General features: G+C 37.0%; 1 protein-coding gene across 3 annotated transcripts in view; it reads right to left on the reverse strand.

Moving 5' to 3' along the window:
* Window positions 1-10,021, reverse strand: part of cpm (carboxypeptidase M) — a 57,547-nt gene extending 47,526 nt beyond the window's left edge. Inside the window, exons 1-2 of one of the 3 annotated variants that reach the window (XM_017707608.2) lie at window positions 9,873-10,021; window positions 6,973-7,172 (exon numbers count right to left, since the gene is read on the reverse strand). In XM_017707608.2, the coding sequence (XP_017563097.1) occupies window positions 6,973-7,132 (160 nt within the window). In that variant the 5' untranslated portion in view covers window positions 7,133-7,172; window positions 9,873-10,021. Of the gene's footprint in view, window positions 1-6,972; window positions 7,177-9,854 lie in introns of all 3 variants that reach the window. The other 2 variants (XM_017707606.2, XM_017707607.2) reach the window with 2 other exon arrangements.
* Between the last annotated feature and the right edge of the window lie 8,237 nt (window positions 10,022-18,258).

The following is an 18,258-nucleotide window of genomic DNA, read 5'->3' on the forward strand; positions in this document are numbered from 1 at the left end:
AATGCACTGTATCATATGTAATGAAATGAAACCATTGTCACAGTGATGAACAGAACTGTGTAAAATGCTAATTTAAAATAGCATTAAGGGACCACTTCTTTTTTAAAATAGCATTCTATGTAGTGTTCCAATAAAGGCAATAGTGATTGGTGGACTTCTCTATAATAGTGTTCAATATCATCTTCCAGTGTAGGGAATTTGAATTTCTCTATATTAGAACACTATATAGAATATTTTTATTGAGAAAAGAACTCATCCTCTAATCAGGACTCCCTACACTGGAACACCATGCAGTGATAACAAGATCATTTCTATTCGCCGTAATGTGTTCTATACAGAAATTATTTGGAGGGAATAAGGTTAGGGGACCATTTGTCTTCTCTATAACATTCTTCAGTACTGTGCTCCAATGTAGGGAATGGTGATTAGGGGACCATTTCTCTTCTCTATAATAGTGCTCTATACAATTCTCCAGTGTTATGAATAGTGATTAGCGTTAGTTTCTACTCCCATAAAAGCATTATATATGTGCCATTTTACTATTTGTAACAAATTAGAAACAATTAAGTATTCAGACTTTAAATGTTTACAAGGATTATGTTATCATCTCTTTAAGCTCACCACATATAACATACTTTCTATCAGGAGGTGGCTGTCCCAAACCCAGAACCCTAAATTTCAGCTTGTGAAAATAATACTTATAGTAAAATTGAAAGATTCGATTCACCATGAGTTAAATTTTTCAATTAAACAAAAACTTTTCCACATTTCTATGTCACTACCAAAAACCAAACCAAAAAAGAATAAAAGATCGGCCCTTAGGTGGAGCCTTAATTTAGCCACACAGTTAGATCCCTTTGTTTTGAGACAAATGTGTCTCAAAGCGTGAAAATCAGTGTGTAACCTGTCATTGATGAAATTTTCTGCAATTAAGCAAACTTTTTTTTCATTTTCATGAAAAAAAAACAGATTTTATTCAGTGTGTGCAACTGTACAAAGCAGTGTTTGCTAGTTATGTACTGGCTAACATTTATGAATTCTGCTCAAAATTAGCTACAATAGTCACTACTGAAACAGTCCCTCCTGAAACATTTGGTGAAGCTTTGAAAGTGTTATGATTGACACAATAGAATTATCATAATTAAAGTATAGGGTTACTCAAAGCAATAAAGAGGTCCTGATTTTCTAATGCAGGGGATTGTGCTGAAGGGACCTTTTCTGTTCCCTAAAAAAAATTTTATTTTTATAATCTTATTTTATAATGTGAGAAATAGTGATTATGGGATCATTTCCAGCAAAGTATAGCTGCATACCTGAATCAAAGCGCCTTAGCTCAAGTGAAGAAGCGACCTAGTGAATGTAGACTGTGATAAAGATGTAGAAGGGTGGCTTGCATCACAACATAAGGCTGATATGTGCAAATGAGCCTCTAACCAGCCCATTTCATGCAATCTTAATCTCTCTACCTGTCTCTGATTGAAGAACATGCTCTTATCTCACCTGAGTCTGAGACAGATAGGGCTCCACAACACAAGACAACTTTAAAGTGCATATATCTTCACTGGCATGTGTTTGTGTCACCCTTGGTGTTGCTTTGAAGCTACATAGGTTGTGACAGGCTGAGGCAAGCGTGGAGATAGCAATCAGCTCTTGTGTCTCAATGGTAACTATATGTAACAATATGCTGCATTTCTCCATGGAACGTTAAATGTGTCTATGCAAACAGAAAGATCATGTCCACAAATATTTTCCATTAAAAACCTTATGGGAGCATTCTCTAAAATTAGCTTCCACAGTCAGGATGTGGAGGTTGGACTTATTGTCATGAAGTTACCACACTTACTGGAGTAAATGATTCAGTCTGGGCCACGCATGACTTTCAGAAATGTCTGAAGTAAATGATGCTTATACATATGAGCCTTTCTAGTTTCCAGTATTGGAGTTAAAAATAATTTTAAAAAAACAGAGAAAATGCCACTTCTAACAACCACGGACGACCTGGTAGACCACCAAAACTATCACCATCAGATAAACAGTACTCAAAGCTTTTATCTTTGAGAGAGAGAAGAGAAAATCAAGCTCCATTCTCACTTCAGATCTGAAAAAATCCACAGATGTTTCATTCCATCTGTCCACTGTGAAAGAACAACTCAACACTGAGTCTGAAATGATGTCTATGAAGATATTTAGAAAAAGACGTAGACAAAAAAGAACACTGAAACTGGACATCTGAGAGGTGGAGGAAGATTTTATGGACTGATGAATGAGTGTAAAGTTATCATTGAGATTATCTGTGAAGCAGAAAATACAACCAACTGAACATTGGAGGTGTTCACAAGAAGCATGTAATATAGGCAAAGGTTGGACACTAAGTACTGTAAATAGTTTTTCCTGGTGGTGTTAAATGAGTAATTTATACTCAGCGGTCGATATGAATGGAAATTATTTAAAAAAATAACTTACGAAGTGCTGAAAGCGCACTCACAAAATTTACAGTTAATAACTGTAGCACAAATCATCAGCGCACCTCTACCCCGGACATCACTGGAAAGTGGAAACTGACCACTGTGGACCATTCTCAGCACAGCAGTGATGGTCATAATAGCATGTGTGGTGCTGGTATGTGTGTTTCAGATCAGTGGTCTGGCTGGTGTTTCACATACATCAGTGTCACTGCTAGTCCACTAAACAAAAATAACCAGGCACGAATAGCTCTGTGGTCAAAAACTGACCATTGATGAAGGGCTAGAGGGTGACAAATTATGTGTGGGAATAAATGCACTACAGTCTCTGATTGTACTCTGAAAGGTGTAAGATAAGCGTGAAATAAGTGTCTAGTGAGGTCAGTAAGTGTACACAGCATTTAAAACCCCAAAACAACCCTGCTGTACTTGATGTGCCTGAGCCAGTGTGTGTTACTCATGCAACACCACACACACTACCATGACCATGTCTATATCGCTGCAGAGCTGAGAATGATATCTGGACAGTGGTTGTCTTTCCATTGACAAATGGAAAAGAGGGGAACTGATATGTTGAGCTTCAATAAACCTGTTTCTGATAAAACGACCAATAAATACGAGTATCTAATGTGGTGTTTTCTATATTTTTTACACCCCCCTAAAGTTGTTCCATGAATAACATTTAATATTTTGCCTGCTTCATCTGAATCCTGCTCACAGCAGATGCGTTCCTTTCTGACAGAACAGATCCACAGTTTCTGCACAAGCCCTTCCAACCAACTAGATCTTTTTCTTTTTTGAAGATGAGCAAATTGCATCACACATTTTCACTTTCTATATTGTTTTGAACTATATTTAAGACAATAAAGTACTAAAATGTGATATTTTTTGGCTTAGTTTCCACTGAGCAGCTCCTGCGCTGTACTAACGATGTGTGGAGGCTACTGTTATGATGAGGCCTTTACCGGACAAGAACAGTGGTATAAAGTTCATCGTCTTTGAAGGTACTATACAACTACTGAAATAAAAAAAAAAAGAAAAGGAGGAAAAACAGCTGATATTCCCAACTGAGGTTTTTGCACAGCAGAGATGAACCAGAGGCTGTGCAGATTGAATCAAATGCTTGTGCTTCACATGTACTATGCTTATGCGATGTTGAAGTGACTTTAGTGTCTAGTATAGATGTCTGTTTTGAATAAATGAAATGAATATTTTCCATCTGTCTAAAGTGTAGTAAACATGTAGAGTAGTTTGGAGTAGATTTTATTTTTATTATTATTTCTTGAGGATACCAATACACAGCCATAACCAATACACAACCCTAAGCAGGGTCCATATTACTGAGCCTGCTTAGATCATCCAATCCTACCTCTACTGTTTGGAGACAGCCATGTTTAACCAGCCAGGCCAAAAAGCACAAGTACAGTATGAGAACTAAACAGTATTTCATTGTTTTTGTAGCAAATACTGTAGACATAATTTAGTGAGCATATACATATACAAAACCCTGGCCCAATGAAATGTACATTCTCATATAAAGTGTTCTCACAGAAAGAAAAAATAAATGAAAGAAAGGCTAGCTTTCTATTAGCTGGCTGTATCTAGCAAATAGCTGCTTTAGCTTAGCTTTATATAATCCGTCAAAAAACAGAGACTATATTATGACAAAGAACTGTGGTATTTTTTATCTGTCCAGCACATCTGACATCATCTTTACCTTCTGAAAGTTCACCCAGGGTATGCTAGCTAGCCAAAGTAAGTTAAAACAGCTTCTGATTTTTTCGTGACCACAGCAGTCATCATCCACACCTCATTGTCTTTCTAGTTCACTTTATCATCATAGCAAGGGAGAACAAAAGAAACACAGCTTGAGGTTTCTCATGACAATCTGAAAACATGAACTCATGAGTTTAGCATAATGGTGGTGTGATGAGCGACGGGGGGCTTAGTGGTGTGGTGATTCAGCTGTGACTCACTCTGTGGTAAAAAACAGGTTGTTTGTGAGAGAAACCAACAGATACTGATGTGAGTACAGGATACAGTCAGCTAGGCAACTTCTAGTCATGGTTTCGGTGTAGATGTATTGCATCTGTTTGTGGCCTCTGTAGCAAAAACAGGCCACAATTTTATTTTGTATATCATCTTATACTTCTGTTATTTATAACCACTACCACTTTTGCCACATTCTAATCCATTTGAAGAGATGGTTTAGGTCAAGTGAGCACATGCATGCAATGTAAAGCAAAAATGCATTTTATACATGTTTGTGTTTTCTCTTAAATTCTACTCTGAAAGTATTATCTAGCTGCTATGCTATAGCTTCTAACATTATGCTACTTACAGTTTTAGTGTATATAAGGGTGCATAAGCTATGTCTTGTACTGAATGTGCTACACAATACTCTTTTGAACATTGATTTACTATGTTATTTTACCTGTGTGTGAAATTCTATGAGAAGTAAATGCAAAGCTTCTGTGTGGAGAAACACTTGGCACAGAACTATATATATGTAAGTTGGGTAGTGCATATTCAGAAGGTGTAGAACATTGAGGCCACATTATCCGGAGACTGTATAATTGCCCTCTTAGTTGGTGTGTATAATAAAAATTGCCTCTGCCATTGTTTAAGAACTGTTTCAGTGAGGTTACCTAAGCATTGTCCCGGAAATAGAGTTTGTCGGTCTGCCTTCATTCTAGAAGATTCATTGCTTTGTCTGTCCCCTCTGGTGCAAAACCAACCACAACTGGTGATTTTACCTTTAATCTGTCATAGACATGCTACACATGGAACACTGATCATTTCTAAGAGTGTGCAATGTTTCATTATGTAGTTACTCTGAAAAACAACAAAACAAACAACAACAAGGAGTTTTAATTGCTACACAAAAATCAAAGATGGATACAAGGCCCAGTTGAGCTCTTAAATAGAGCTATAATGAAACCAATGCAGTGATTAAATAGCGTAGTGAGTAACACCGTGGCTTCACATGTATTTTTGTCGGCCTTTGCAAAAGCTCTTCATGCTATGTTTGGTTTGAAACATGATCATACTGTGTCTTGATAAGAGTGGTTGCACTATGCTGTAAATTACTTTTTTCTCTGGAACAAGTATTTCCCAAAATGGCCTACAGCATTGGCACTTCTGGTAAAAAGGGGAACTGAACCACGGTCTGCCATGTATAGAGCTATGGCATTAATCAACCAACAACCAACAAACACTTCCCTACTATTTGACATATTGGTTTTATTAGCATTCATTTCTGTCAACATTTCTTGGCTGTTCTTCAAAACCACATTATGCAATGTGATGCTTTCTTAATGATGCATTATTAGATATTATTGGCAGGATTTCCAATACTGTGGTTATGTGTGTGGGTGTGACAAGTCAGAATTGACTGAAAATCTAGACAGTTCCAAGAGCAATGAAACCCACTAGCTCTAGTCCCAGGGCAAAGCTGGGTTAACTATGCCTCACAGCAATGGATCTTGAACAATAGCAGATTCAATATAAAATACACACTGAGCAAGAGGGCACTTCTATAGTCTGATGGGAAAAGCCTCCTTGGGTCTATCTGTGCATGGACACAGACACACAACAAAGTTAGAGTTTGTTGCAATGTATGAGTTTTACATTAACAACAACAGCAACATTTAAACCCAGCTGGACACAAATTGACACTGTGACAGTGAAGTCAACACTGAAGAAGTTAAAATAGCTAAGGGTAGGAAGATGGTTTTAAGGCTAAAAACAAATCTAAACAAAAAAAAAAAAACACAAAAAAAATTGTGAGCCAATGAAAAACTTGTTGAAACGCATTTATTAACCCTTTAAACTACAAGGAATTTATTTATTCATTTTTTTTGGGGGGGTGGCGTCACATAGATATCAATTGTATGTAATTTATAGTACAACTTCTGCTATAGTTATTTGGTTACTTCTAATATCTTTTATTTATTAAGCTTAAAGCTACACTAATAAAATCTGGGTATTTGTAGACCTCTCTGGCGGAAATGTGTAATTGCACACAACATGTGGAAGAATATTTTGTAACAGTTGAGCTTCAGACCCCTTCCCCGAGCAGATGAATGTAATAATTGCAAGCACATTGAAAGAGCATTCAAAAGAACTCAGTGAAAATTTGGTGAAGGATGTAAGTGAATAATCTACTATTTCTTTTATCTTCATCAGTGTAAAGTTGATTTAACATGTGAGACATAAATCGAGTCAGTCCTTTTTTTGAGCTTGTGAGAGCGACATTAACACATACAGTCGCATGATGAGATATGATAAACTGTGGAATCTCATCCAACACCTTTGGCTCTTAAAAATATTATTTCAGGCTTTACTAGGTTTTTTACTCTGACACAGTAATGCTACTTCTTTCAATTCTACCACAAAACATACATAGTGTAGTTTTAATAACTGAATAATATGCCCAGTGTTTTATTGGGTAAATGCTACAGCAGTAGATCCACTTCTAGGCGCTGCTGAAGTGAAGTCATCCACTTACCTTCTACAGAGTGGCCGATGCTGTGCAGATGTGTGAAGCTGGAGTAGTTCCTGCTGACCTCTCTCAGGTACTGCTCCACCTCAGCTGAGTTGTGATAACGAAACTCTAAACCAAAGCCAGCTGGTGTGAGCCAGAAGCAGCAAAGCACAAGAAACAGCATGGTGTCTGCTGGGGCACGAACTTGCTCAAGGCCTATGTGTCTGTCTGCGAAACAGAGTAGAAGAACATACACAGACATACAGGAACATTAGAAGAAACAAGCCTAGCTGTGGAGAAAATCCTTCATAACCCCTACATTATGGACTATGTATCTATCTATCTGGTTTTAAAAATGAAGGAAATTCAATGTGTAACAAATGGTACACATTGCACTTGATGGCTGAGTTGCCAAGACGAATGAAGCTAATAGTCATACTGAGGTTCTGCTGCAAACAATAAAGAAACTCTAGCTAACGAAAACAAACTTTAGCAAGTAAATTTCATACGTGATCATCAACTGTCAGTCTTATCTGTCTAACATTCCCTTCCAGAGCTCCCAGAGTTCACCTAGTTCACAGAGGGTAAGAGGAAAATAAAAACGCTTAAGGGCTTCCATAGACATAACAATTTTTAGCGTCTTAAGATTAATAACGTTGATGAAATTTGGGTTCTGTAATAGAGGCAACATTTGGACTCCAACTTACAAAATGTCAACAAAAAGCTTAGCATGAGGCAAACAATTGGAATATCTTATCCTGTAAACTTTTGACAGACAACATGTTCTTATTTACATAGTGACAATTTAGCTAGTTCCTGCACAACTTCATTCATATAATTTTCAATCAAAGCAGAATACAGTGCAATATAAGCCCTAAGTGGATAATTTAAGACTTGTGTTTTGATATAACTGAGAAACTGGAGAGAAATCGAGGTTTTATTATGGTGTAGTAAGGTTGAAATTTACATTGGAAACCTATGTTCTTTGCCTACTGAAATACGTGCAGTGCTGTGCAAGAGTTTTGGCACCTTAGAATGTTAGATTTTAAAAAACGGTTTATTTAACTGCTTACTTGCTCAGAAAAAACACTATTAGAACAAACATAAATAACTTTAATAATTTAAGTAATGCTTTAAATAGGTCAGTTTGTTTATTTAGCCATTTCCAGATGTCTCCTTGAGGCAGCGTAGTATTTTTTATGGATAGCATACTTGGTTTGGCTAATCCACACTTCTTTCAGTTAAATTAAGTGTACTAATAACAGCATTTAAGAAACACATGTCATGCATGGAGGAGAAATCTCAACAAGACAGCAACTACTTTTTTCAAAATGAGAAATTCTTGTTACTTTCACTGTATTTATGTTCATTGTATCGTGGTGACTTTACATGCAAAAATACACTTATTGCCCTGAATAGTTTTAAACAGGGTGTTTGGATTTCATGAACCATTGTAAACTGGGAAGATGTTGTTGTTCACTTCCTACTAGAGTTTCAGTGAACCCAGTGAACATAAGGCAACATTTTAAGCTTCTAGGTAAAACAGCTAAATCAATTGTTTACAGGGTAAATGTAGATAGTCATGATGTCATTGGTGTCAAGCCCAAACATGCAGGCCAATGGCGTAAACCATGAATAAATTACAACTGCCCAGACCACAGCTCTGAGCAAATTACTAGGCTGCATTAAAAGCTCCTCTGACAACAGTGTCATGAAGTCATCCAATCATCCACAATGCTGAGCTTCAGCTGTCTAAAACATCGAAGATAAAACCTTGCATAATACATTTTACATGTTGACCGCCTGTCTACCTCTCCAACTTGTTTTAAAGCAAATAAAGTGTTACTGCTGTCAGAACAAGGATTACAACTAAAACAACATTGTTATTAAGACTTTTAATGTTACTCATGCTAGTGCTAGTACTGCTACCATCACAGACACTGCTTTAAATACTACTATCACTGCTATTACTACTGTTGTTACTACTATTGTTAATATAACTAGTATTACTACTATTACAAATGCAATTGCTGCTTCTGTTGTTCCTACATCAGTTGTAACTTCTGCTAGTGTTACTATATACTAATATGTGATCACTTGTACTATTACTACACTGTAAAACTGAATTTGGAGTGTTAACTTCAAATGATGAATGATAAGAATAAAATACCCACAATTATTGTTCCATTTAGATACTTTCTGCTATTTAATTAGCTTGGAATGTTAAAACATCCCATTTAATTACATTTGTAAGTTAAAATCAGTATTTGATTTATTGACTATTACAACTGTCGCTTAATCTCGCTTATACTACTACACTTACAATTTATTCTCCTATTTACTAGCACTACTACAAGTAATACTGTTAGAAGTATTGCTACTACTGTGTTTACCTCTGTTGTTACTAAAGTATTACTATTGATGTTATTACTACTGTTACTAATAATACCACAAGCATTACAATTGATACTGATGAAATTGATACTATTTGAATGCTACTACCATCCCTAACATTACTAAAACTATTACTACTACAAAATACACAGTTAAAAATACTAATAATACTACACGGTGAAAATGGTTCAATGTGTTAACTTTTAAAAAGTTAGTAAACTATTTGTCTTAAGTTCTTCCTCTTATAGTAACAGAACAATAAGCTGTAATAAATCACTTGAAGTTCAAAACTCCAAGTTTTAATTCTTGCTACTTAGTATGTTGAAACACAATCATTTTTACAGTGTACTAATGCTCTACTCTTACTCTTACTCGACATGATATATACATCTAAGCAATACTACTACACTCGGAATACTACTATGTTTAATATCACTACTGCTATACAGTTGATACTGTTATGCTTCAAGAGAACTAGTGTTATTAGTACTACTCCACCTATTGCTACTCACTTTCTTTTCCCCACTAACCTCCAGCTGTCTCCTGTGTTATCTCTCCCCTCTCTTGTCTTGTCTCTGGTTCTGTAGAAGTCTGTGGACGTGCTGTTTCCGCGCAGCGTGAGCTGCTCTCTGCCCCATGTGTGTGTGACTGTGTGTGAGTCTGTGTGTGTTTCTGTCAGTCTCTCTGCTCAGCTAAGGCGGAGCTTCAGAGCTAGCGCACTCATATAAAGGCACAGAGATGCACTTCAAACAGCCAGTGGAAAAAGCCTGCTGTGTATATATAAACAGACATTGGCCACTTTTTTAGAAGCACCTACTTTTTACTTCTACTCACTGGCCACTTTAGTGGAAACACCTGCCTTCTACATCCACTCACTGACCACTTTATTAGAAACACCTACCTTAAACATCCGCTCACTGACCACTTCATTAGAAACCCCTACCTTGTAGTTCCACTAACCGGCCACTTTATTGGAAACATCTATTTTCTATTTTCATTCACTGGCCCCTTTATTACAAACACCTACCTTGTAGTTCCACTCACCGGCCACTTTATTAGAAACACCTACCTTGTAGTTCCACTCACTGGCCCCTTTATTAGAAACATCTGCCTTGTGAATCTACATGTATCTACTATTTCCACTGCCTAGCCACTTTGTTAGAAACATCTACCTTATGGGTCCATTATGTAGGTGTACAAGTACAGACAGTTGCCCATCTGCTGCGACACAGTTAATCAGCCTCTCTACCCCATTTATCATTGATAAGTTTCTGACCACAGGAAACATTATCTACTAGTAATATTATTACAAAGATCTTAAATTTCAGTCAAAACAGTCTGAAACTAGCAAAAAGATGTCTAATAAAGAAGGAGTAATCCAAGGCTTGTTACACAATAAGGCTTATTATTCTATAACTACAGAGACTTTGTTGCAAACTGGCTGAGCTGTTTATAGGCTATAGAAATGTGTAAGAAAACGTTGGGTCTGCCAGTGAGCCCTGGCTATTTCTTTACAGTGGTGTTGATAGGAACGTAAAGTAATCTTTCCTCCTTGGTCTCTGTATGTACCATCTGCATTATTTTTCCTTCCTCTTTTTCCTGACAAAGCACAACAGAGGTGTTGTACTTGTTGAAATATGAGTGTAAGGCTCCTCCAAGACCCTGAGGGAGACATACACACAAACACACACAGGCCTGTCCATGCAGGCTCATGTATGTGCACAGTGTGTCCTTCAAGTCTTTATTGTGAGTCTTTACAACCCTGCTTTATGTTCAAGTATCTACGTGCAGTAGCCTGTAAGCAAAGCTACTTGTAATGGATGCTTGTGAAAGAAGAAGGAAATAAGGAAAGAACAAATTCTCTTGAGATTTCTATCAGCAGTTTCAGTGACCAGAGATATAAATCTTTGCAGATGCAGAAATGTGTGTTGTTTACACAAGTGTGTGTTCAAAGCATGACTCTGAGAGAGTAAACTACTACACAAGGATAGATGATGTGTATTTTAAAAACACAGGCACTAGAAATATATAATGAAATAAAATAAAAAATACAGTCAATTTCACTTTGTTGTTCCTCTTCCATTTCATCACTGTTGGAACAGAGGCTTGCATCTCTATTTTGGTCATTTTTGATTTTTCTGGAATGCCAGATGTCTTCATTCTTTGAGAAATGACTAATAGAAATGGTTCAAAAAAACTTGTACATAAAATATTATTCCATTAACCTCCATTCAAAATTAAGAAAGTTTATATTAATATTACTTCGCCTCATTCAGCAAGTGTTCTTAAGCAGATATTTCTTCTTAAAACCCATTTGATATACAACCCCAATTCCAATGAAGTTGGGACATTGTGTAAAACATAAATAAAAACAGAATACGATGATTTGCAATTCCTTTTCAGCCTAAATTCAATTGAATACACTACAAAGTCAATATATTTAATGTTGAGACAGATAAACTTTATTGTTTTTTGCAAATATTCACTCATTTTGAATTTGATGCCTGCAACACAAAGAATGCCTTTGATGCCTGCAACACAAAGTTCCAAAGAAGTTGGGACAGGGGCCACAAAAGACTGGGAAAGTTGAGGAATGCTCAAAAAACACCTGTTTGGAACATTCCACAGGTGAACAGGTTAATTGGAAACAGGTCATGATTGCATATAAAGGGAGCATCTCTGAAAGGCTATGTGAGCAAATAGTCCAACAGTTTAAGAACAACATTTCTCAATGTGCAGTTGCAAGGAATTTAGGGATTTCATCATCTACAGTCCATAATATCATCAAAAGATTCAGAGAATCTGGAGAAATCTCTGCAAGTAAGCGGCAAGGCAGAAAACCAACATTGAATGCCCGTGACCTTCGATCCCTCAGACAGCACTGCATTAAAAACTGACATCATTCTGTAACAGATATTACCACATGGGCTCAGGAACACTTCAGAAAACCACTGTCAGTGAACACAGTTCGTCGCTCCATCTACAAGTGCAAGTTAAAACTTTGCCATGCAAAGTGACGCCATATATCAACAACACCCAGAAGCTGCCGGCTTCTCTGGGCCCGAGCTCATCTGAGATGGACTGACGCAAAGTGGAAAAGTGTCCTGTGGTCTGACGAGTCCACATTTCAAATAGTTTTTGGAAATCATGGACGTCGTGTCCTCCGGGCCAAAGAGGAGAAGGACTGTCTGGATTGTTATCAGCACAAAGTTCAAAAGCCAGCATCTCTGATAGTGTGGGGGTGTGTTAGTGCCCATGGCATGGGTAACTTGCACATCTGTGAAGGCACCATTAGTGCTGAAAGATACATACAGGTTTTGGAGCAACATATGCTGCCATCCAAGCAACGTCTTTTTCAGGGACGTCCCTGCTTATTTTAGCAAGACAATGCCAAGCCACATTCTGCACGTGTCACAACAGCGTGGCTTCGTAGTAAAAGAGTGCGGGTACTAGACTGGCCTGCAAGCGGTCCAGACCTGTCTCCCATTGAAAATGTGTGGCGCATTATGAAGCACAAAATACGACAACAGAGACCCCGGACTGTTGAGCAACTGAAGTTGTACATTAAGCAAGAATGGGAAAGAATTCCATCTAGAAAACTTCAACAATTAGTGTCCTCTGTTCCCAAACACTTATTGAGTGTTGTTAAACGGAAAGGTGATGTAACACAGTGGTAAACATGCCCCTGTCCCAACTTCTTTGGGGCGTGTTGCGGGCATCAAATTCAAAATGAGTGAATATTTGCAAAAAACAATAAAGTTTATCTGTTTGAACATTAAATATCTTGTCTTTGTAGTGTATTCAGTTGAATATAGGTTCAAAAGGACTTGCAAATCATTGTATTCTGTTTTTATTTATGTTTTACACAATGTCCCAACTTCATTGGAAATGGGGTTGTAGATTCTAACATTCAGCAATGCTTTCTTATTTGGGATTTGTTTTAAGAACAGAATCTATGCACACCCAGTCAAAAGCATAAAGGAGCGATTTAAGGATGCTGTGATGTAAGAGTATTATTGAATTGAATACTTGTACTTTTACTTAATTACATTTCCAAGAGAACATAGTTTTTATTCCTTACATTTTCATCCAGACCTCCAAAGCTCTTGTTACAAATCTCAAAGATTCTGAGATTTTTCTCTGTTTCTGTCAATCAGGCATGTTCCAATAAATTTGAATTCACTGTTTTTGATCAATTATCCAACCAACCACACACCATTCTGCTAATTCCTCTTTCTGTGAGGACTGGGAGCACCCATTAGTTTTTACATGACACTCATTGACACCATTTATACATGCTAAGTTTTAATTTTTTATATAAATTTTATGACTTTGTTGAAAAGGTTTAGACAAGGGAGAATGACCAGCCTGTGTCCAGCTAAGTAGTTGTAATTTAAAAAAAGTTCTTTATTTGTTCAAATATTTACTTTTTTACTTTTATATAGTTGAGTATATTTAAGGCTCCACACTTCCACTTTTACTGAGATTTTAACCCAACTTTTCATTTACGTACTATTCTCTGTACCATTTCCACCCCTGCAGTACAGTACAAACAAAAATTACAATGTTATTCATGTATTTGCTCACTCACTCTTTTGCCCTTTTTTGAGTTTCTCCTTTACAAGTCTTTTCTTTTTTGTCTTACTGAAGAAATCACAGAGAAAAATGAGTCCGTACTGAAGTATGTGGATTTCAGAGCCCTAACCATCTTCTGTAACCGCCTGCAATTATTCAGACAGAAACTCTAATTACAGCAGTGTAAGCACAGCAGAGGCTTGTTGAATTGTGGTTTTACTCTTGCTATGTTTTTTATTTGCTTTTCTAACTTGTAAAGTTCCTTCTGAGTCAGTTAATGTACACCAAAATGAAAGTTTAACCTTCAGACCATTAAATGGGTAACATAGGTCTTGAAGTGGTTTTGCTGTGCAGCTGTTTGAAGCTGGCATGACTGAAACATAGACTGGATCAGGAGGGCCTCTTTTGTGTGTAAGTCTCTGAACAGGAATAAACCCTCATGTGTGTGCTGACACATTATTCTACATACACCACAGAGAGATCTTAGCATTTCTGAGCTGAGCGTTATGGTAGCTCTTGGCTTCTGTTCATTATTTTAAGTACTGTGACCTTAGACGTTTGACGTCCATGTTACTGTCATTATGTTAAAGTTTAAGTCCCCCTGGGTCAAACTACATGTTTTGTTGGTGTTCCAAGTGTAAATAATTAAGCAAATTCTTTAAGGGGAAAAACTGAAGCATGCAATTTTTCTCCAAATTTTACTGTACAATCTCTGTTTATTTACTGAGTTTAGTCATATTGGGAAACATATAAAATGTTAACTATAAAAGTTGCCACAACTTTTGCACAGGCCACATTATTATTCTTCCCAGTCTGTTCAATTCAGGCTGCAACTATGTGTTAAAATGTGTGTTTGTTCTCTACAAAGGATGTGCTTACTTATTTTCACTTTGCATACAACTGTCTTTGTTTTAAAAGCTTTTGAGATTAATTTGATGTTTGGTATGCAACTATGTACATTAGCATGGCTTAAAGGTTTGTGTGTGTGTGTGTGTGTGTGTGAATGAGTGGTTTATTACGGTTTTATTAATTCATTAAATCATTTATTCAGTTGTGATTGAAGTAAAAGTGCACCAAAAAAGGCACCAGCCTCCCACCATTCAGAAAGAACAGCTGAGAAATTCCTACATCACATGTTTGCATTCTCTCTACTTTTAAGGCCCAGTCACATTAGAAGTATTTCAATGTAATTTGCTGCATTGATTGTCTTTCTGTGGCAAATACGTGTCACATCAAGTTTAGTTTTGTTGAACTTCGATAAGTGAATCTTCAGCCATTAGTGCTGCTTTGTTGGCTGTGTAGATCTCTGAGTGGTTGGCCTTCATATATCAGTACTGGACCTCCAAAATGGAGTGAATGCTAGGTTTTGAAGTGCTTAAGCACAAACCTTTAAACATTTAAGCTATAAAACATGAAAAGGAGACTGCAGGGTACACAGTTTGTCAGGAGACTGCATTATTATCTATACTTGTGTAGTTTTATTTGTTTGTGGTAGACAAGTTGGCAGCTTGCTAACTACAATGTTAGCTCAATGGCTAACCACAGCTGCAAACATCTCACCCTACTGTTACCAACTCTGCCAGTTATCTCTACTTTTTTGCTACAGTTCAATGTACTATACTTCCATGAGCACAATTTCCTGATATAATTATGTTCACCTTTGTGTCCTGGTTAAGGTTGGTGACTAAGCCTGCTTGCTGACTGGATTGTTAGCTCACTGGTTAACCACAGCTGCACGATCGCCCCACTGCCACCAACAGCACCAGTTGAGGCAGAACTTTACTCCCACAAGTCTTATTATTTGATTTAATTTTTTTTCATTTTGTGTTTTCCGGGTTTGAATGTAATGGAATGTAAATATTGGGTGAAATGTATTTAGAATATTGAAGTTAAGTGTCTGGATTTAGTCCAAATTACAAGTTTGAAGAAGGAGTCACCTTTTTTTAAGAGACCAGTTTTAGAATACTTACCAAATATGTAAAAAAAAAAAAAAAAAAGCTACAATCTTCAAAAGAAAACCCATCAATGCTTGTTTATTAACTCTTTTAAAATCAGTGCATGGCATGTTTCAAACATGCTTGTTAGATGAGGACTTCAATTATTAGCTTTTATACAAACACTGGAGATCCTACTAAAGCCTGAATAGACTGGTAAATTGTAATTATCAGTTATTAATCTCAGTGTTACTGAGCTCTGCTAAAGCCTGAGTAGACTGATAAATCAATGTGATGATCAGTTATTAATCTCAGTGTTACTGAGCTCTGCTAAAGCCTGAGTAGACTGATAAATCAATGTGATGGTCAGTTATTAATCTCAGTGGACCGCTGAAGTGCTGATCAGTAACAGTGTAAAAAAAAAAAGGTTTTCCAATATACCTTCCCAAAATGAAGGAATTGAAATATAGTATATAATCAGTAATTATACTGATACCTGCAATGTACCTGCAATAAATAATGACATCCTGAGCTTTTTCAAATAACCATGTCACATCTACAGTTATATGCAAATGTTTAAACACCCCAGTCAAATTCCATTTTGTTACACATTCTCTACAGTTAGTGCACAATTTCTATTTGTTTCACATAATGGGGCAAACAACATAAAATATAAAAAGGCCACATTTTATTGTGTATTATTTATTTCAATGTGTTAAAATCAGCAAACAAACAGTAATTGTGCATGAAGTGTGCCAAAGCTATGTTCTCTGTAGAGGATGTTAACCCATTTTCACTCAGAAAGTCAACAAAACACATTATTTCATCAGGGGTGCTGGCTTCCCAGTCAGTGAGAGCATCATGTGTCAAGCTAAGAGTGGCGAGTTTTTGTCCACATAGGCGTCAAACCTTGGCTCAAGCCTACATGTGGATATTTGACAAAGGTTGTTACAAACATCCGCCCGATGGCCGCTGGGATAGGCTCCAGCACAACCCCCCCCACTGCGACCCTGAGGGAGAAGCGGCTTAGAAAATGTGTGTGTGTTTGTGTGTGTGTTACAAACATTCAGGTATCATTTTTACTTTGTATGTTGCTACTTTACAGGGAACATATCAATATATATTTCAACTTAACCCTCTGTGGTCTGAGGGCATTGTCTAGATTTTTGCTTAAATCTTCTTAAATTAGACACTTGCATTTAACATGAAACCCAAATGTTCCATATCAAAATGCTCCATTATCTTTGGCGCTACTTTCAAAAACTGCTGCAGCAACTTAGGCATCAGTAAACTCTTTCACACATCTCTGACGTCGACTGAATGAAGAATGGTTTCCAATGTAATGGGTAAAGCCTTAGTGATTTCCTGACCACCCATTGGTCATTTTCTCACAAAATGGTCCAGATTTGAAGACTTCTGAAGCCTCATTTTGGAATTTCTCCATTATTTTAAAATCATGTTTAGCACTGGTCATATTTGGTGTATCATTATTAAAATCACCCAGACTTGAATGGCAGTGTATGTTCATTATTATGAAGTCCTCTTCTGCTTCCAGGTCGGTGTCTGGCCAATGTTTTCATTGCAAATGAGCTACATCTTCACAGTGGATGGGGTGGTTTATGTTTAAACTCAGAGACCACGCTTCACCTTTAATTTCCAGCCACAACAGCCATTAAGTACAAGGTATCTGTGAGGAGATTAGATATAAAACTGTCCACCTACATAAGGAAGGAGAAAAGTGTGAAAACAGAAATTTCCAAGCTCAAAAATGGAAAAAGTCCACTTTTCATTATTTTTATTGATTGTTACTGTTGATGAGGTAATGAAAAGGTTTACACGTACATTTTTCCTGTGAAAAACCTATTTATGGTACACATTTGGACCTCAAAACCATTATTATACCTTTGGAGGTGCACTAACAGGGAATCCACAGGTGTTTCTGTCCATCCAAGCCAACGCAATGAGTCTGAAAGGACTTATAGCTGTCATGAAGTATTACTGAGAAAATGGGAAAAAAGACCAGAAAAGCAGAAGAAATTTAGCAAATTAAACAAAAAGTTGCTGGTATTATCAGAATGACGGACTGACCAGCTGAGTCCAGACCACAACATCACTGTGTCAAGGACTACTTGGCTTGTGAGAAGTAGAAAATGCAACCCACTTCTAAGACTGAACTTAGAGGTGTGGGAAATCATCCCTGCAGATTTCTCTGAAAGCTGAAATTCTCCCTGGAAGCTGTACTTAAAAGAAAAGAATAGAAGCAGTCACTAATGTAAGCCCATAATAGATGTTCTGTGCTGCCATCTTGTGGCTGAAACAAGACATTGCCAGCAGCTTCATACACTGCCCCATTATACTAAAAGAACACAAAACTGACACAACCACAAACAGGACACATACAAAAACG

The sequence above is a fragment of the Pygocentrus nattereri genome, chromosome 1 (genome assembly GCF_015220715.1).
Source record: "Pygocentrus nattereri isolate fPygNat1 chromosome 1, fPygNat1.pri, whole genome shotgun sequence".
NCBI classification, from domain to species: domain Eukaryota; kingdom Metazoa; phylum Chordata; class Actinopteri; order Characiformes; family Serrasalmidae; genus Pygocentrus; species Pygocentrus nattereri.